General features: G+C 42.4%; 1 protein-coding gene across 1 annotated transcript in view; it reads left to right on the forward strand.

Moving 5' to 3' along the window:
• Positions 1-16,194, forward strand: part of LOC126209942 (cytochrome P450 4C1-like) — a 144,990-nt gene extending 128,796 nt beyond the window's left edge. Inside the window, exon 5 of the mRNA XM_049939058.1 lies at positions 15,757-16,194. Coding sequence (XP_049795015.1) covers positions 15,757-16,194 — 438 coding nt within the window. The remainder of the gene's footprint in view (positions 1-15,756) is intronic.
• Positions 16,195-20,960: the final 4,766 nt, after the last annotated feature.

The following is a 20,960-nucleotide window of genomic DNA, read 5'->3' on the forward strand; positions in this document are numbered from 1 at the left end:
CTGACATCTGCATATGTACACTGATGCAATCTTCCAGTATGTCATATTTCGAAAAGTTGAGATACATGCATATGCAAGGTATTGACAGTCACCTTGTCGACTGACCATGATTGCCCTGTCTAATACTATCTAGGGTAATAGTGGCAGTCACTTCGTCAAATGATCATCATTGCCCCCACACAATAAAATATGGGGGAGTTGCAATCACTTAGAATTTTGCTGTACTGTGACAATGTGACTTGTTGGAAACAGAAATAGTTAGAGCTATTTGGAACATTTAGAAACTTGTCTGGGGTAATGGTAGTGAGCCTTTAGAATACTATGTCTGTTCAGAATGCTTATTCGTCTGTGTTAAATATCACTGCCTTTCCTGCTTAGCATCATCAGCATCAGGTGTCAAACGTTTTATAGTGGAGGACAAAATTAATACTCTAACATGGAAGCACTATAATGTTGGGTGACTTTGAGTGCATAGCAACTTTTTTTTCTTACTTATGTGAAAGTGTTAAATATGCTATTGTCGTACTTTCCACTTTGTAACAACAAATGATGACATACAATCTAAACCAAAAAAGAGGAAGTCACTACCATACAATGGGGTCAGTAACTGACTTGTAGATGTCTATGCCTGATACATTACGTCTAAAGTAAAGGTTGAGAATGAGGCTTTCATTAAATGTGTATTTTCTTTTGTGTATTCCTGAATTTTGTGTTCAGTACGTTATTGTCTATTGGCGCTATGTACTTTGTGTTATACTCGAACCTGGTTAGTGGTAATATTCTTAGGATGCTTTATAGTTAATGTGATTTGGGTCTGTACCTAATGATGAGGTGAGATGAAATGGTGATATGCTTGTTTTGTTGTAGTGTCATAACATTTTTTTTGTAAGATAGATGGCATGGATGGCATGTTTGTGTCTTGGTATGTATATATTGAGAATGAACCAGGGTTCATCTCTAATGATTGTAAGTGCTTTGTTTTGAAGCACTTGTAGTTTGTGCAGGTGAGTATCAGCAGCTGTGCCCCAGACCTCACAGCCATACACTTTAGTTCGAAGTATTATGGTCTTCCAAATTAACTGTTTGGCTTTGTTGTCAACCCATTGCTCTTGAGCATCGATTAAAACTGATGAAACCTACCCGAAACCCCAATTAGATGCATCAGTAATGTGCAAGCTCCAAAGTAGTTTGTGATCAATATTTTACCGACTCACGCCGTGGGAAATCCTGCCTGTCTTGAGAGAGCTGATGACTGGATGGTCTCCTCCTGGTTGTGAACATTATGGCGCTGAATTTTTTAGAGATTAGTCTTGATCTTCGAGAAGTTGCAGGTTTAAGTAATTTGCTCAAGGTGCCGCTGCAGGTGAGTGACAGTGTAAATGGTGTTCGCGTGACTGGCATAGACAGCTGTATCATCTGCAAAGAGTGTGGGATGACTGTTGCCTTGTGTGGGGATGTCATTAATATAGATACTATGTAGTACGGGGCCCAGGACAGAACACTGGGGTATTCCTGCATCTGTGCCTTTATGTTGCTTTTGTACTTGTCTAAGCTAATAAAAAAATTTCTATTACTTAAGAAAGATGCCAGAATTTTGATAATGTGGAGGAGACACTCGATTTAATTAAGTTTATGTATTATGCCATTGTGCTAAACATGGTCGAGGGCCTTCTCGGTGTCCAAGAAGACCAATGCCATGCTGTGCCCTTCTGCCATGGCCTTGCACATTTCTTTGTCCATCAGTCTGGCCTGGGTTGTTGTGCAATGCCCTGCACGAAAGCCACAATGTTAGGAGATGGTGATATGCCTGTCGTTGAGGAAAGTTTGCGATGATGTGATAATTAAGCGTTTAAGGACTTTTCTGAGAAAGCTTAGGAAGGATATGGGTCTGTGGTTTTGTGGAAAGAGGGAATTTTTATTTCGTTCCGGGAGGTTGATGACTTTGGCTTCCAGGTTGTAGGAAAATAATGCAGTCCAGTTGTAGATGGAGCTGAGGTAAACGATGGCTAAGAGTGGAGGATATTTGAGTTGAGGTGGACTAACGCCATCGGTACCAGTAGGTTTGGAGTTACGAATGCTTTTATGGTTGAGCTGAATGTTTCACAACTGACTGGCTGAACTGACGTTTATGATACTCTTCTATGTGCTCTTCTGACTAATCACCCGACTTCCTCTTCATAGTTTTCGGTGTCATAGTCAAAAAAGTGTTCTCGGACTGGCGCTGAAAATTATTTGCCATTGCCTCAGCTTTGTAATGGGCTGCGTAGCCTGTGCCATGGAGTGATTTAATGGTATTTAGTGCTTCTCACTGGGATTTTATAATCCTCCAGAATTTTCATGGATTATTCTCTGTTATAGTTGGGAGCTCCAATGTTAGGCGCGTTATGGGGCCCCTTAGCGACATGGATGCCAAGAAGGGGAAGAAAGCCAATGTGTACTCTGTTTGCATACTGAGCGGCGTCATTCCAGACATGGAACGGGTCCTTTAGGACGCCATGATGTGCATAGGGTGCAGCCAACAGCAGGTGGTGGCTCACGTCAGCACCACTGGCATGTGTCACTTTGGATCAGAAGAGATACTCTCTGGTTTCGAGCTGCTAACAGAAATGAGAAAGACTGCCAGTCTTTCTTGTGAGATAAAAGCAAAGCTCACAATTTGCAGCATAGTCGACAGGACCGATTGTGGTGATCTGGTACAGAGCCGAGTGGAGGGTCTGAATCAGAGGCTCACAACGTTCTGTAGCCGTGTAGGCTGCAGATTCCTCGACTTGCGCCGTAGGTTGGTTGGATTTCGGGTTCAGTACACTATACGCAGGAGGCGGCTTTGCAGTTAACATGGGCTGTGTGGCGTGGAATGGGCGATTTTTTAGGTTAGAGGGTCTCGGAAAACCACAAGAAGGGCTTCAGTCAAGTGCAGGCTGAACACAGGAAGAGCATAGATACGGGAACCATTGGTTAACAGTTTTACAACTGTAGCTGTGTTGGGAAAGTGCCAGAGCTCAAAGAGCTAATATAAATCATTGATGCTCAAATCGTTATAGGCACTGTAAGCTGGCTAAAGCCAGGGATAGGTTCATCCGAAATTTCTGTGAAGAACCTAAATGCGTTTCGTAAGGATAGGCTAAAAAGAGTTGTCGGTGGCGTGCTTGTCGCTGTTAGAAGTAGTTTACTTCGACACGAAATTGAAGTAGATCGTTCCTGTGAGTTAATGTTGGCAGACGTCATTCTCGCGATCTGCAGTAAATTAATAATTGGATCCTTTTACCGACTTTCCAATTCAGATGATATAATTGCTGAAAATTTCAAAGAAAACTTGAATTTAATAGCAAATACCTACCTGACTCATACAATTATACTTGGTGGTGACTTTAATTTACCCTCGATACGTTGGCGAAAATACATGTTTAGGTCCGGAGGTACGTGTAAAACTTCATCCGAAATTGTGGTAAACACATTCTCTCGAAATTATTCCGAGCAGTTAGTTCATGAGCCTACATGAACAGTAAAAGGTTATGACATCTTAACAAAAATGGTTCACTTGGCTCTGAGCACTATGTGACTTAACGTCTGAGGTCATCAGTCGCCTAGAACTTAGAACTAATTAAACCTAACTAACCTAAGGACATCACACACATGCATGCCCGAGGCTGGATTCGAACCTGCGACAGTAGCGGTAGCTCGGTTCCAGACTGTAGCGCCAAATACCGCACGGCCACTCCGGCCGGCAGACATCTCAGCAACAAATAATCCTGAGGTAATAACGAGTATCAAAGTGGATATAGGGATTAATGAACACAGGGTTGTCGTAGCGATACTGAATATTATAACGCCAAGTCTTTCAAAAATAAATGAAAAATAAACCTATTCAAAAAAAGCAGATAGAAATCCACTTGACGGCTTCCTGAGAGATAACCTCCACTCCTTCGAAATCAACAACGTAAGTCTATATCAGATGGGGCTTGAATTCAAAGAAATAGTATGGCAGCGATTGAGAGATTTATATGAAATAAATTAACAAACAACGGAGCTAATCCACCTCGGTTCACAAAACGGGTCGGAACGCTATTGCAGAAGGAACGGAAAAAACATGCCAAATTTAAACGGACGCAGAGTCTTCGAGATTAGCGACTTTCACAGAAGTTCTGAATGTAGCGAGGACCTCAATGAGAGATGCTTATAATAATTTCCACAACGAAACTTTGTCTCGAAACCTGGCAGAAAATCCAAGGACATTCTGGTCGTATGTTAAGTATAATATCGGAAAGACACAGTCAATGCCTTCTCTGCGAGATAGTAATGAAAATCCTATCGACGACAGTGCTGTAAAAGCTGAGTTACTAAACATATCCTCCTGAAGTTCCTTCACCAAAGAAAACGAAGTAAGTATTCTAGAATTCGAATCAAGTACAGCTGCCAACATGAGTAACGTAGACGAAGATATCGTCAGAGTAGTGAAGCAACTTAAATCACTTAACAAAAGAAAGTCCTGAGGTCCATACTGTATACCAGTTTGGTTCCTTTCAGAGTATGCTAGTACAGTAGCTCCACACTTAACAATCACATACAACCGTTCACTCGACGACAGATCCGTACCCAAAGACTGGAAAGTTGCACAGGTCGCACCAATATTCAAGAAACAGAAAATGTTGTGGGGAAGGCTAACCAAAGACTGCGTTTTATAGGCAGGACACTTAGAAAACGTAACAAATCTACTAAAGAGAGTGCCTACACTACGCTTGTCCATGCTTTTCTGGAATACTGGTGCACGGTGTGGGATCCTTAACAGATAGGATTGATAGAGTACATCGAAAAAGTTCAAAGAAGGGCAGCACGTTTTGTATTATCGCAAATAGGCGAGAGAATGTCACTGAAATGATACAGGATCTTGGGGTGGAGGTAATTAAAGCAAATTCTTCACGGTAAATGACAACAGCCAAACAGTTGCAGGATAAAGATTTATTAAAATTATTGACCACGGTTTCGATATACACTCCTGGAAATGGAAAAAAGAACACATTGACACCGTTGTGTCAGACCCACCATACTTGCTCCGGACACTGCGAGAGGGCTGTACAAGCAATGATCACACGCACGGCACAGCGGACACACCAGGAACCGCGGTGTTGGCCGTCGAATGGCGCTAGCTGCGCAGCATTTGTGCACCGCCGCCGTCAGTGTCAGCCAGTTTGCCGTGGCATACGGAGCTCCATCGCAGTCTTTAACACTGGTAGCATGCCGCGACAGCGTGGACGTGAACCGTATGTGCAGTTGACGGACTTTGAGCGAGGGCGTATAGTGGGCATGCGGGAGGCCGGGTGGACGTACCGCCGAATTGCTCAACACGTGGGGCGTGAGGTCTCCACAGTACATCGATGTTGTCGCCAGTGGTCGGCGGAAGGTGCACGTGCCCGTCGACCTGGGACCGGACCGCAGCGACGCACGGATGCACGCCAAGACCGTAGGATCCTACGCAGTGCCGTAGGGGACTGCACCGCCACTTCCCAGCAAATTAGGGACACTGTTGCTCCTGGGGTATCGGCGAGGACCATTCGCAACCGTCTCCATGAAGCTGGGCTACGGTCCCGCACACCGTTAGGCCGTCTTCCGCTCACGCCCCAACATCGTGCAGCCCGCCTCCAGTGGTGTCGCGACACGCGTGAATGGAGGGACGAATGGAGACGTGTCGTCTTCAGCGATGAGAGTCGCTTCTGCCTTGGTGCCAATGATGGTCGTATGCGTGTTTGGCGCCGTGCAGGTGAGCGCCACAATGAGGACTGCATACGACCGAGGCACACAGGGCCAACACCCGGCATCATGGTGTGGGGAGCGATCTCCTACACTGGCCGTACACCACTGGTGATCGTCGAGGGGACACTGAATAGTGCACGGTACATCCAAACCGTCATCGAACCCATCGTTCTACCATTCCTAGACCGGCAAGGGAACTTGCTGTTCCAACAGGACAATGCACGTCCGCATGTATCCCGTGCCACCCAACGTGCTCTAGAAGGTGTAAGTCAACTACCCTGGCCAGCAAGATCTCCGGATCTGTCCCCCATTGAGCATGTTTGGGATTGGATGAAGCGTCGTCTCACGCGGTCTGCACGTCCAGCACGAACGCTGGTCCAACTGAGGCGCCAGGTGGAAATGGCATGGCAAGCCGTTCCACAGGACTACATCCAGCATCTCTACGATCGTCTCCATGGGAGAATAGCAGCCTGCATTGCTGCGAAAGGTGGATATACACTGTACAAGTGCCGACATTGTGCATGCTCTGTTGCCTGTGTCTATGTGCCTGTGGTTCTGTCAGTGTGATCATGTGATGTATCTGACCCCAGGAATGTGTCAATAAAGTTTCCCCTTCCTGGGACAATGAATTCACGGTGTTCTTATTTCAATTTCCAGGAGTGTATCTAAATATACCTTCATCAGAAGTAAAATACACTAAAATCACATCCTGCACTGGAGATACATAAAACAATTGTGCCAAAGGCGTCTTCAGTAGTTAAAACATCGTCTCCATTTATACAACATAATTATGGACAGAGGGTTGATGTGAGCACAGCATAGCATTATCTCGCCTGTGAAATAGGTATCTTACACTGTTGGAAGTATCTTACACCGTTCTGTTAATCACAAAGTTTTCATTATGGAACTGACTGGCTCAGCCCATCCTTGGAATTCGATGAGAAGGATCCACCTGCTTTGCAGTTGACATAATTTTGAAATCAGGAACCACGGAAGGAAAGTTTCGAATTACTTTCAGTGTCAAGTTTATTTCTGGATTTATTTTTTATGTACATGTAAGAAGGAAAAGCCTGTTCACACAGATATGTGTACGAGACAGGTAATAAACTTATTATTGCTTCATTCAGTAGCATTGGAATTTCTGTCTTTAAGCTTAACCAGAAACTTATCAGCGGCGAAGATTTATTTTCTGCAACTTAGTCAATGTAAGTTTCAAGTAGCTGCTCATTTCAATTTACACTTCATGTGGATTTCAAAGCTATTGTCTTCTCCTAGATAGAGCAGGGAAACATTGTTTGAAATTTTACCAATTCCCTTAAAATCTTTCTTAATATTATTCCTGACATTTTCGTACAAAGTAAGACGTGTGTCTACCAGGAAATCTCGAATGGTACCAAAGTCCTTAATTTGATTGGGATTAGATTTCCCAACCTGCAAGGCTTGTGTTTGATCTATGAAGTAACAAATTTCTACTGCTGTCTTCTTATCAAAATTTCTTCAAATGAACTACAGTTGGAAGGCAGACATTGCCTAAGGAAGGGTGTACCTGGCCATAAGAAGATAACTGTCACACCATACGAGATCAGTTCTGCTGTGATATAACGATCTTACACATGTGTTAGTCAATAAAAACTTTTAAATACTTTGGTGCATCCGTGTTAGTCAATAAAGACTTTTAAATACTCCGGTCAGCATTACAAAAATTTTCTGATGAGTAGTATGACCATTAATAAAATTAAATGTTTTCACATGCATCTAACAATAAGTTGATTTAATAATTACAAGAAACAGTGGTGATTTGAATAACCATATCGTTGCTTGTGTTACAGCCATCAGTTATTTTAACATAATACCACAGATGAAGTAATGTGTCGGTAAATAACATATGAAGTAGAAAACTGCCTGCTAATTGGCAATGGAGGTTTCATGTCATGTCTGCAACACTGCGGCTGCTGGCGGGTGTGCGACTTGACGAACAGTGGAGAAACAAGGGTTCTGGCTCTGGCTATGAGCGTACTGGCTCGGTGGGCTCCAGTGGTTCTCTGCCAGATGACCTCTGACACGGCAGCGCTAGTCAAGGTTCACCCACCTGACTGCTGATCAGGCAGCACAAGTCGAGATCACCTGGCAGTCGAGGCAGCGGTCCCAGACTGGCAGCACAGCCTTGGTTCCCCCCCCCCCCCCCCTTTTTTAGCCAGTGCAGGTTACTGGGCCGTGACACAGGCGCTCCCTCGGATATTTCCCTACACTTGGAGAATATAGAGAGGATTCTTTGCAGTACGATGTCGTATGGGTGAAAACAGCTCAATTTTGCGTGCTGTCTTCATGATCAGTGACATTAACACATGTGAACCTATTTACCCAGCAGCGAGGGCACGCCATTTTTGTCCCAGACCGGAATTCTCCATACAAAGGCAGCGACACAAGGCAGCGTCCAGAAAATGAGAGTTCACACAGGACAGAGTCGCAATTCGGAATGCGCTGTGTATGGGTCACAACAATGTTTGATGACCAGATGGGTTTTTTGCGAATTTAGATGTGGGAATGACATTGCTTATTTCAGTAATTCTGATGAACAAGTGCACTTTAAGCTGTAACGTAGATCAGCTGTCCTTGTCGTGTCTGTTTTGTACTGTTATGGAACCTATATTTTTGATAAATTTCATGTCTGGTACTAATGCACAGTACAAAATCGAACTATGCTTATCTACTAATCTGTTATTTATTTCAGTAATGCTAACAAGCAAGCAGTATGTAATTCTTTAAGTAATGGAAACAAATTTATATATGGAAATATTTAACTTTAAGGTCCACTGTGCTTGGACAGTGTGGTACAACAATCGAACTTTGGCTTTTCACAAGTGAGTTTTATGGGTAGTGTCAAAAATGAAAGTCATATGTACTTTTTAAAATCTTATAGCATAATAAATTAGGACAGTATTGCCTCAGTTGTTTTGTGTTCAAAGTCTTCCATATTTTGAGAAATAATACAATTTTATTTTGCTGCCAAATTTTGTTTGCAAACAGGACTCAATTTGAAGCGGAACTCACCACAGAAGATAATGATACTCCAGTCAATGAGACTGCAGGGCTGCAGGGCTAAGACTTGTCTCGAGATGCCCTGGAGAGCTGTTGAACACCAACCTGACTGTCGGCTGCTATAAAAAATGGTTCAACTCGCTCTAAGCACTATGGAACTTAACATCTGAGGTCATCAGCCCATAGACTTAGAACTCCTTAAACCTAACTAACTTAGGGACATCACACACATCCATGCCCAAGGCAGGGTTCGAACCTGCGACCGTAGCAGCAGCGCGGTTCTGGACTGAAGCACCTAGAACCGCTCGGCCACAGCGGCCGGCTCGCCTGCCATACAGCCCAATGTCATGTGACTACGGCCTCCTGTCGGGTAGACCATTCACCGAGTGCAAGTCTTTCGATTTGATGCCACTTTGGCGATTTGCGTGTCGATGACGATGAGGTGATGGTGATTAGGACAACACAACACCCAGTCCCTGAGCTGAGAAAATCTCCGACCCAGCTGGGAATCGAACCTGGGCCCTTATGATTGACATTCTGTAGTGCTGACCACTCAGCTACCGGGGTCGGACATACAGCTCAATAACCAGCAGTGATAGGAGTGACTTATTTTCGTAACAGGACCACTTTGGTTGTCATCCACGGCACCCTTTAAAACACTGTGCCATGTCGACTCCTGGACTTACACTTCTGCAAAATAATGCCTGACTGTACGCAGCGAGAGTTTATACTGCACGTGGTCTTGCTTGTCAAACCCCACCTCCACCAGCAAGATCGCCAGATGTCTCCCCAGTTGAGAACATTTGGAGTACTGTGGACAGGGCCCTCAGACCACCTAGCGATTTTGACGATCTAAAGAGCCAGTTGGACAGAATTTGGCGCGGTATCCCAAGGAAGACATCCAACAACTTTGTCAACCAATGTCAATCCGAATAACTGTTTTGCACAAGAGCTAGAATTGGACCAACGGATTGTTGACTTGTGCAGTTATGGAGCTCTCATCCAATTTTTCGGAAATTGTTATAATTTTTTAGTTGACACATCTACATCACAGCTGCCGATTTCCGTCCTATTCGGATAATTTCTTTGTTGTGTGCCATTTCATCTTAGAGTGTAATTATATATTACGATAAGGGACCTGCGTGCGGGTGTGTACCTGTGTGTGTGTGTGTGTGTGTGAGAGAGAGAGAGAGAGAGAGAGAGAGAGAGAGAGAGAGAGAGAGTGAAATGATAAAGAATTTAATCTTTTGAACAAACATCCACGATCTTTGGTCATGCTGTAATGAATGTGAACAATTTGTGATATGTAGTTCACCTGTGTATTAGAAAGATGTAAAGTTTAAGTTATAGCTTACAAAAAATGTCATCAAAACTCTCTCTTCCTTCCTACCTAAAACCGTGTTTCATCATTCGTTTCCCTCTTGGTTGTGTTGCGTGTGTGGTTTTTGCGTAACAACTTTAAACGTCTTAGAAGCCCTTGGTACTGTAGCACCATTTAGTAATCATTGCAGTATTCCTCAAAAGTCCGATTTCACTTAATCTTTTCGTTCAAATGCAAATAAAAAGCAATATCAGGCTGGTAATAACACCGATTACATTTTCTAGTGTATAATATGATGCATCATTATATCTTTCGCCCCCCCCCCCCAAAAAAAAAAAAATTGGTTTGTGTATGTGGTGCTGACGTATTTTAGCTGTGGAAATACTTCAAGATACTGCATTTACGTAATTTTTTGGATAAATACTTTTGAACATGACGCAAAAATTTAGCTCGCTCAGATACTTTTGAGCATAGTCAATATGCCTGCTCTGGTACTACACCGCGATTTCATTTTAATTGGCACTAAAATAATACGCTTTGCTTCACTGTGTCGTTTCGAAACTATGCTCACATTGACTGGAGAGTGGAGGGAAGGGAATGGAGGGGTGTGGCACGTCACATGATATTTAAAGGAGGCTCGCTTGTCACATGGGTGCTGTCGTCTTCGATTTTTGAATTTCGAAATTTCATGAACTATATCATTAATTCATAAGAATTCGAATCGTATATCTGCATGATAGTACCAGAAGCTATCCACGCTTTTCTGTAGGTCTTCCATTTCTTTAAATTCTCTCTCATGAAGTAACAGGCAGATTACAACAGGAGATTTGTTCTCAGTAACAGTAGATGGAAGGTGGCTATTGATCTACTGTAAGATGCAACCTCTAAGAACTAAGCATGTCGACATTTCCAACTGAAGAAATGGTGGTTCATATAACAAACAGTCGTTATCCAGTGCTTTCACAAGTTCTTAAGTAATGTTTCAGCTTAGTAAGTATCATTTGGAGGGGGCCGGGGCAAAAGAGATAATGATGCATCATATTGTACACTAGAAAATGTAATCGGTGTTATTACCAGCCTGATATTGCTTTTTATTTGCATTTGCACTAAAAGATTAAGTGAAATCAAACTTTGTGTCCTTCATGTTTAGCCCATTAGTGCCTTGATTTTTCCAAAATGATCAGTACACAGAAACACTCATTCACACACACACACACACACACACACACACACACACACACACACACACACACACACACACACACACACAGGTATACATTTTACGACAACAAGCTACCTCACGGTCGCTTTGTTTCACACTGCATCAGCTGACGACTTCTTAGCAGCGAGGCGATGGTAGATAACATTGTGACTCTTGACATTAAGATTGCGTTTTGTATGTTGATGACGTGTTTTTGAAGATATTTTAGAAACTGTAAGAACACTGTGAAACTGAACACGTGTCGTAGCCAACTCTCACTGAATTCTATTTACTCTTTTAATTTATAGGAGTGGGTCAGAAACAAAGGAGTATGAGTACACTTCTTCTAGTTTAGAAAGAACTTCAGTTAATGGTCACAAGGTCTCGGAGATTGAGACTGCAAAATGGAAGTTCTATTTTTTGTGTATATTTGACACAAAAATACTTTATAGCATGTTGGAGTAACAGGTTAACATAAATCATCAGTTTTGGATCATAAACTGTAATAGTTTATATGCACTTGCATCCCATTGTTCCCAGAATATTGTGATTTAAGAAGAACGTGATTTAAGTTTTATCTCTAATGCTTTATCATAGGTTTTTATCAATTCAGTCATCATAAAAATAGTTTTTAGAGCTATAACAAAACGTTTTAGTAATGCTATGTGAATACCATGCCTTTTGTGGCTTACTATAGTGAAACAGAATAAGAAAGAGTACTGTTTACTGCGTTATCCCACTACTGAAAATATTTATCGTCTGGGTCACTACCATCTCTCATGTATCATAAAAAGATTTGAATAACACGCCATATCAAAATTCAGTATAGGCCTGTATCAACGTAGCTGTTTCGTGAGATCTTGTAACTAGTTTCCTTTTTGATCACCAGTGAGCAGCAAAGAGTGGTATTTCACTTGTATCCCTTTGCCACAACAATTTTAGATGCCTTATCATGCTGTAGATGTACTTATCACATTTATATGGGAAATCTCACTTGCACCTCGTTGTTTCTGACATCCTGGTATACTCATGGTGATCGTTTGTTACGAACAGTCTTTCCTAAAAAGTATTGTTTCTTCTGTATGATAATTTCTTATCATTATTTGTTCCTTTTGCATCATTTTTTTCAAACCATAAATCAAGATTTTAAAAGGGCACCGTGACACCCTGATCCAAGAGCCAGCCGATTATCTTGTGGAAGCAAGCGAAACACCATCTTTTAGGCCAGGAGTATCAATAATACACAATAGTGCGATAAATGAAGCAAAAAAAGCTTGAAATTATTTAAGATAGGAAACTACAACACTACGCGTTATACAGGTATATCAAAAAGAATGACCTGCTTTTAAAACTCCATGTTTATTGATAATATCACAATACAAATATGATGATGATGATGAAATCCCATACTCCTTGTCAGAGCATAGGGGAACGATTTGGGAGGCAAGGTCCTGGTGGAAGTGGTTTGCCATTGCCTTCCTCCGGCCGTAATGGGGATGAATGATGATAATGAAGACAACAAAACAACACCAGTCATCTCGAGGCAGGTGAAATCGCAACCCCGTCGGGAATAGAACCCGGGACCCCGTGCTGGGGAAGCGAGAACGCTACCGGGAGACCACGAGCTGTGGACACTACAAACATCGGATGAATTTCAAAATATTCGAAAAAACCTTTTCTTTTACCTATGCTGTAACAAACGCTCTATTTATCCACCGGAAGGAGCATCAACATCTAGAGGGAACCCCGAGCCACTGTTCTGTGTTCTTGGCCTCAAGGTACCAAACATGACCCCATTATATTGTCGTGTGGGGATATGTGACGGAAAGTGTGTTCATCTCCACTTTAGCTCATGACAATGAAGAAGTAATGAACAGAATTACATTTACCACAACTTCTGTAAGAAACAGATACATTATGTAAAGTTTATGTCCAATTTAGCTCTCGTCTAGATGTTGTTAATGTTACTGCTGATGCACACATGCAGCATTTGTAATAGGATAACTGTAACTTCAAACTTTTTTGTGTATTTTATAATTCATCCCATGTTCAAAGTATGGAGTATTGACGTCAGGTAATTCTTTCTGAAACACCGTGTACTTGCAGCACCTATATCCGCGTGCAGCCACGAATATTGGTCACAATGTGAATCTGATGATGATGAATAGTGTCCACTGCTGAGAGGCGTACGTGCAACAGAAATGCAGCAGAGAGTCAGCTATACATATCGATGCACTCTAGTGCAGATTAATACACATTATTATAGAAAGTTTCTCATGTAGCCAGTTATGTCGACATTGTAACTCTGTTGATGACATTCGAGTGATGTAAATACACTAAATTATCACAGGTTTTCAGCGTACTAACTCTTCACGAATAATAGAGATTATGTTCATCATTTGTGTGACTATGGTTTCAGGATCTGCCACACGTGTGGGCTATTACTATTGATACCATATGTAAAATACCTAAAATGTGTTTATTTTTTTTGCTTTAAAACATCGTCAGTGGCAGGGGTTTCCAGATTTCTTCATGTTTATTAACGGGACATTATGTCTGAATACGTGTTTCACAAGAATCTCCCACTTTGCCGTTGAAGTTGTAAATGAAAGACAAATGGAGACTGGCAACCACACAGACAGGGCGACAACGAAACACATAAAGCGTGGCACAGAACTGTACTAGGAAGGCAACTGTTTCGGATAGCCAACAACACACCATGGGCAGCTCTGGAGCAGAAAGGAGCAGGGAGAGAGGTGAAGGACGGTCCACCCCCACCCCTCCTCCCGTCGCATCGCACTGCTGACAGGTAATCGTCTCAGCTGCTGCTGCAGCAGTCGGCAGCTGTATTGGGCTTTTGTACCCACAGAACATCGTCGTAACTGCACGACATAATCTAGCGACTAACTTAATACTCGTATTTAACGCACTTGCAGCTAAAGACTTGTATTCCATCCAAAACTAAGGAATTTCTTCATCTACAATGATGGAAAAAAAACTGCAGCTCGAAGAAAAAGTTATGCGACATAAACGAAAGTTGGTATGTGTGTTTCAACATCTCAAATACAGTGTGTATTAAAATTTTGCTCCAGTCGCATCAGTGTGGCACCAGTACGGCCACTATGAGGCTAAAACTCAGGTTCACTTTAAATAAACGCTGAAAGGGTCGTGAGAGCTACTTGTCGTTGAGATTGGACGTAGTGAGGTGATGCCAGTCAAGAACGCCTTTCAGGCGAATAAGATGGCATTGTAAACATACTGTGAATGACGTCGACTAATAGGGATATGACAAGGTCGGCGTTCCTTCTGCGATATTGGTTGAAGGCTGGACAGGGATGTACCAACGGTAGTTCATTACTAGCAGCGGTGGACACGAGAACGTACAGTCGCAAGAAGACCGGCCCTCTGGACAGCCACGTGGCACTACTGAGAGGAAAGACCATCGTGTTCAGCGTATAGCTCTGGAGTATCATACTGAATCTGAAAAACAGCAATTTGAACAGCAGTTGACAACGATTTTGTCGCAACTGTTAGAAATGTTATACTTCCAGGATAACTCCGACCCAGACTACCTGCAGTGTCCATTCCCCTTGCAACAAACCTCCGTCATTTTTCGACTTCAATGGTGTTGAACAGCATGCTAGACGTCTGTTGTATTTTCTAATGAAAGATGGTTCTGCCTTGATGCCACTGATGGCCGTGTATTGGATAGGAGGAGGCTAGTTAAGGGCCTGCAACCAACCTATTAGAGTGATAGACGCACTGACCTATACTTGGAGTTACGGTCTGCAGTGCATGTTCATGGGACACCATTAGCACTCACAAGGTTATCATACGCAACCTGACTCCAAATATGTGCGTCATAATGATTCGATCTGTTCTGCTGCCATTAATGAACAGCATTCCCAGAGACGTTTTCCAACAGGATAATACTCGCCCTCATACAGCTGTTGTAACCCAGTATGCTCTACGGAATGTCTACATGTTGCCTTGGCCTCCTCATTCACGAGATGTGTCTGCAATCGATCACATATGTGACATCATCGGACAAGATCTACAACGTTATCCACAACCAGCATTAACCATATCTGTATTGACCGTCGAAGTGCATCAAACATGAAAATCTAACCCAAAATTTAAATTTGGCATCTGTAATACAACGCGTGCACGTTTGCATACTTGCATTCAACATTCTGGCTGTCTCAGGCGACAATGTGCTCACCATCACACTACATACCATTAAGTCTATTATTAATATATCAGCATTTCACATTTGCAATGGCTCATCTAGTGCTTAGATTAATCTGGGATCTAGCAATGTTAATCACTTAAATGTATTACCTAGACAAATGTATTCAATAAATTTCATTACTCTACATAAATACTTTTTTGCATTGCGACTTTTTTGGATCAGTGTACCTTAACTGTCTTCTGGTGTGACCTGCAGGAGACACTGCGGCTGTTTCCAACGGTCCCGATACTCCCTCGGGTGGCCACAGAGGACCTCTGGCTGTCTGGAGGGTCTCCAGCGAGTGTGTTGGTTCCTAAAGGTGCACTGCTTTTCGTGATGCCCTTCCTCACACACCGCCTGCCACAGTTCTTCCCGGACCCACAGCGGTTCGACCCATCACGCTTCTTGGAGGACCGTGTTGGCAAAGAGCATACATGCAGCTACCTGCCATTTGGATTGGGCGCGCGCAACTGTGTGGGCTACCAGTATAGCCGACTGGAGCTCAAAGTCTACCTGGCAGACATACTGAGGCGCTTCCGCTTCCTGCCATGTAGCCGGCGGGAGGACCTGGAGAACTGCGCGCTCTCCTTGAGCCTAAACCCCATCAAACCAATCAGAGTGTCGTGCATGCCTCTGGGTGGCCCTAGCACATAGGACCACTCTCAGCATTGCTGATAATCATATTGGCCAAAGTCTGAGACGGTTTTCATTCGTGGCACAAAACTCCTGAGAATGACAACACTCACTCTGTCAGTGAACACCCTGTCTCCTTCAAGTTTCTGTATGGTTCCAGCACATTTGGCCACCCTCAAAATTAAGATTAACCAGGCCGTTATCCTGAGACACTTCACCTTCCTGCTGCACAACCACTGGCATGACTCAATGTGTTCTCCGTCAGGCTACAGACCATTAAGTCTAGAAAGCTTAATGGTCTGTAGCTTCATTGATATTTTCCATGGTATAGTACATCTGTCTACAAATGCATCTGAAACTCCTAAATCTGCATGCCCACCTACAACTATCACCTTAGTCATTCACCTCGAAAGACTGAACTTATACTAACATTAAAATCAAAATGACACACTAAATAAATTAGTAACCTCTAATAAGTTGTTGTTTTTTGTGCGTTCCAGTAACTTTAGTCGTAACTACTTGCAAGATCGTGCATACAGTGAAGTATGGTCGACGACATGTCTGTTGGCTTTGTAAAGGTCTGCTAACTTGAGAACATTTTTATCTTTCTGTTTTTGTAAGTTCAAATTTTGGAGGTTGCAGAGGTAGTTGCTGGCAGCCAGTAATTTTTTTTTTTTTGGAGATGTGCTACTGTCTTATAAAAATAAAGATATTTAATTAAAAGGATTGCATTGATCTCAAAAAAAGCCAAGTGCCTCTGCTGGATCCTAGGAAATATGATCATACACCACACTCCTGGATCTATAGGACTTCACAACATTGTTCTGTGGTGCTTTCACTTTTTCCCCAGATTGCTACTGTGAGAACCTGGAAAGCAATGCAGTCTCTATCAGCCACACACCGTCCAGACTTTTAGGTCCTCTGCGCAGGATTCCAGCATATAGAACCACTCTCTGTAGTACTGAAAGACTTTCTGGCAAATATTCCAAAGTGGTTCTGATGTCTCCTGTCCCCCTGTGCACAGATCCAGCACGTAAGAACTACCTTCACATTGCTGAAGCTGAAAGATTTTCTAGCCAATATACCGATATGTTTTTGTTTGCTGCTGCACAGCTCCTGGGAGGAGCTTGAGGACAATGACCTCACCACCGGCCTATACACCACTCAGATGATCAGCCTCCTGCCTGCCCCTGCTGGGCCTCAGCACTGCTGACCAGTAACGTCCGCCTGGCCAACATCCTTAGGTCACAGGGAGTGCCTGGAGGACAGTCCACTGTCCACCACACTACATATCATCAGGTTGCAAATGTATTTTTTTTTCTGCCTGTTGATGACCTCAGCTCATAGGACCACCCTTCAGACTGCTGAAACTGAAGGTGCTCTACGTGAACGTCGTGAGGGTGTTTCTGCACAGCACACATGCTGGATGACGTTGAGGGACAAGACAAGTCCTCCTGTTTCATATCCCACATTTTCCCCACTTTCTCCCACATAGCTGCTGAGAGGTCCTGGAGAACAAGCTCCCCACAACCAACATACCACCCAGCTGATCAGGGTTTCTTTGTGGCTGCACGATATCTCAGCACATGGGATCTCCCTCCACACTTTTGGAGCTAGTAGGTCTAATATCCTGAGGTTTCCTCGCCTTCGTTCTACATACCAGGTGTTTATAATAAAACTACAGCTACTCACGGAGAGTCCAGTGTGGGCTAGGTTATCTTACGGCAGCGAAACGTGGTAGATATACTATCGCGTTAATGCAGAACCAATTTACGCTGGAGAACAAATTATTTCCGATTGTACGCACCAGGTGCAAATATGGCGATGTACACAGTTTGTATATCGTCATGGCGTCTCATTTGACATGCCATAACGTGAGTGAACAGTACAGCTATAGAGGAGAGAGACCCGGTGCTGTTAGTGAAAGTGTGTTATGTGAATGGCAGTAATTACAGTACTGCATTGAGAGAGTATTGCCGAAAGGACTGAGGAAAGGTCCGATGTCATTAAAAAGTTAAAGATGATAATACTGAAGTTCGAAAACATGTGTGTGTTTTGTGTGGCACCTGGAAGGGAAAGGCGGTGGAAGACATTGATGAGGTTGCTGTTGCTGTAACTCACCATGTAGCAAGTGCCCTGGGTAGTGCTAGTTTTCGCACAGTGTCACGAGAATTATCTACCCCCATGGTCAACAATATGGAAACTTTTGCGATCTATTTTACATTGGTACGTGTACAAGATACAGATGGTGCAGCCACTGAAACCTCATGATCTGTAGCAATGTTTTCAATTTGCTGTTCAGTTTCTGGCATGACATGTAGCCAGACAATGTTCTATGGAGTCATCACGCAAATCTTACACTACAGGTAAAGCGAATACAGGTTGCCAAAGTTTTAGTTGTAGCACTGTACTATGCTTAGTGTGCCAAAGACGATGTTAATGTGGAGTGATGAATGTTAATTTTCCTTGTCGCATTGTAACCTCGTACATGTTTGTTCCTCTTAAAGTGCCATTTATGGTTTACAACAAACTTCATAAGGGAATAAATATAGTGCAAAACGATAGTCAGACTGCACAACTCCTTACAAAGATGTCAACAAGATTGTCGTGGGTGAGCACCACATGTCACTCTTACAGCACGTTTTTTAGTAATGAACACTTTCTTTCTTAAAGATTAGGTACTCCAGAACATGGTTTCACACGACAATATAAAAAAATATGTCAGCTTACTGATTTGTATCTCTCAAAGATTTGCAGCAATTGTGGCTGAACTAAATTGTTTTAGCCATTCCCATATGTGCTTTTTGAAGTTCAAATTCTCATCAACGATATCACTTAAGGATTTGTATCCACCCTATTAATTATTCCCTTACCATGTGTTACTCTTATCATTTGTCTAGCACCCATAGATGTGCAGAAATGAATATGTTCTGACTTTTTAAAATTGAGGGTGAAACCAGTCAGTGGTACTTTTAGTAACATTGTTTACCATTTATTTGGTTTCTGTTTGTATGCTTGTGTTGATTCCAATGTTATCCACAAAAAAACTAACTCTGCATTTTGTGTAATAGATGGAAGATGCTTTACATATGTGAGGAGCAATAGTAGACCTCAAACTTTTTCTCTAGTCAGATTAATTTCCCCAGAAGACATTGACTGACTTACTAAGTATGAGTCCTTGCTTTAATTTGGCTAAATATGATATTATCGATTGGTTGGCTGTACAATAATCCCACAAACCTCAAATCTGTTTAGGAGAATACTGTGAGTTACACTGTCAAATTCCGTAGATAGGTCGTAGAAAAAAATATCCGACGCTGTTTCATTATTTGATGCCTGTACTACTAATTGCTTGCAGTGGATTACCCATTTACTATCATGATATGCTTTCTATATCTTCCGGTCTTCTGCCTGCGACGTCGGCATATATATCTGAACTATTTGTGTCTGCGTTGATAGCTGTTATCAAGAGAATCAACAGTAGACCAACACCGACAACAATAGATGCTCACGTCGTAAGCACAGAATGAAGATATAGCGAAAGTATATGAGGATACTGAACGGGTAATTCAGTAGATGAAGGGAGATGAAAAGCCAATAGTCACGGGGGATTGGAATGCAATTGTAAGGGAGGGAGAAGAAGGAGAGATTATGAGAGAAAGAATCAGTGAACAAAGAAGTGGGGTATGGACGTACTAAGGAATGAAAAAATATGGTTAGAGTGCACTGACGCTCTAGACACTGCGATACTGAATAGCTCAGTAGGCAAATTAGTTGAAGAGGAATGGGCATCTCTGAAAAGTCTGATCAGAGAAGTAGGAAAGAAAATCACAGGGACAAAGAAGATAACTGTGAAGAAATCATGGGTAACAGAAGAAATACCTCAGTTGTTAGATGAAAGAAGGAAATAGAAAAATATTCACAGAACTTCAGGTATACTGAAATACAAGTCACTTAGGAATGAAATGAGGAGACAGTGGATTGGGGGGAAGATTACACTGAATGCCTCTGCAAACGATAACGTCTGAAAAATTAACAACTAACACCTAAATCACAGTTGGTTCTGCTCCTACAGTGAGGGACATTTACTTACATTTGCATGACACTGGGAAACAAGAGAATCGAAGGAACAGATACGTATCGGGAAGATGCTGGAACAATTTTCAGCGTTCTCATGTAAACAAACATCTGTTCTTATAAGATAAGAAATGAAGAGATTCTGTGCATAATCGATGAGGCCAGGAGTGTGACGAAAACATTACATTTCAAATGGGACAGGTGACGTAATATGCAATCAGAAATAAGAGAATGTAAAACGTTAAAATTGTAGCTGAACACAAAGACTAGAATATTGAATTAGGTGCATCTCTGAGATGAAGATATTGACACAGAAAAGGAAATCACGGTGGGCCACATCATACTGGTCATAGTTTTTCACAACTGCCCCTCTTCCTCCAAATAAAAAACTGAAACTAACGGTGCTGAGCTGCAAACAAATGCAGACTGTAATTCCTTGAATTACTTAGCATCCGCAGTACTTCCACCTTCCTTTCGATGATAACTACATTAGTTTACATGAATACCTTTAATTGTAGAAATGAGGATAACACCATCATTTGTCATCTTCAGGAAAGTACTTCAGTCTCTACCTGTAAAACCATAACACAAAAAATTGAAGCTTCGCATATTAAAACAATGATAGCATACATCATTCCTTGTAACATATCGACTACATAAGCTACACACTGATTATATTGCTGTCATGTCAGTGTCTTTGATGTCTGATG

This window comes from Schistocerca nitens, chromosome 10 (genome assembly GCF_023898315.1).
Source record: "Schistocerca nitens isolate TAMUIC-IGC-003100 chromosome 10, iqSchNite1.1, whole genome shotgun sequence".
NCBI lineage: Eukaryota > Metazoa > Arthropoda > Insecta > Orthoptera > Acrididae > Schistocerca > Schistocerca nitens.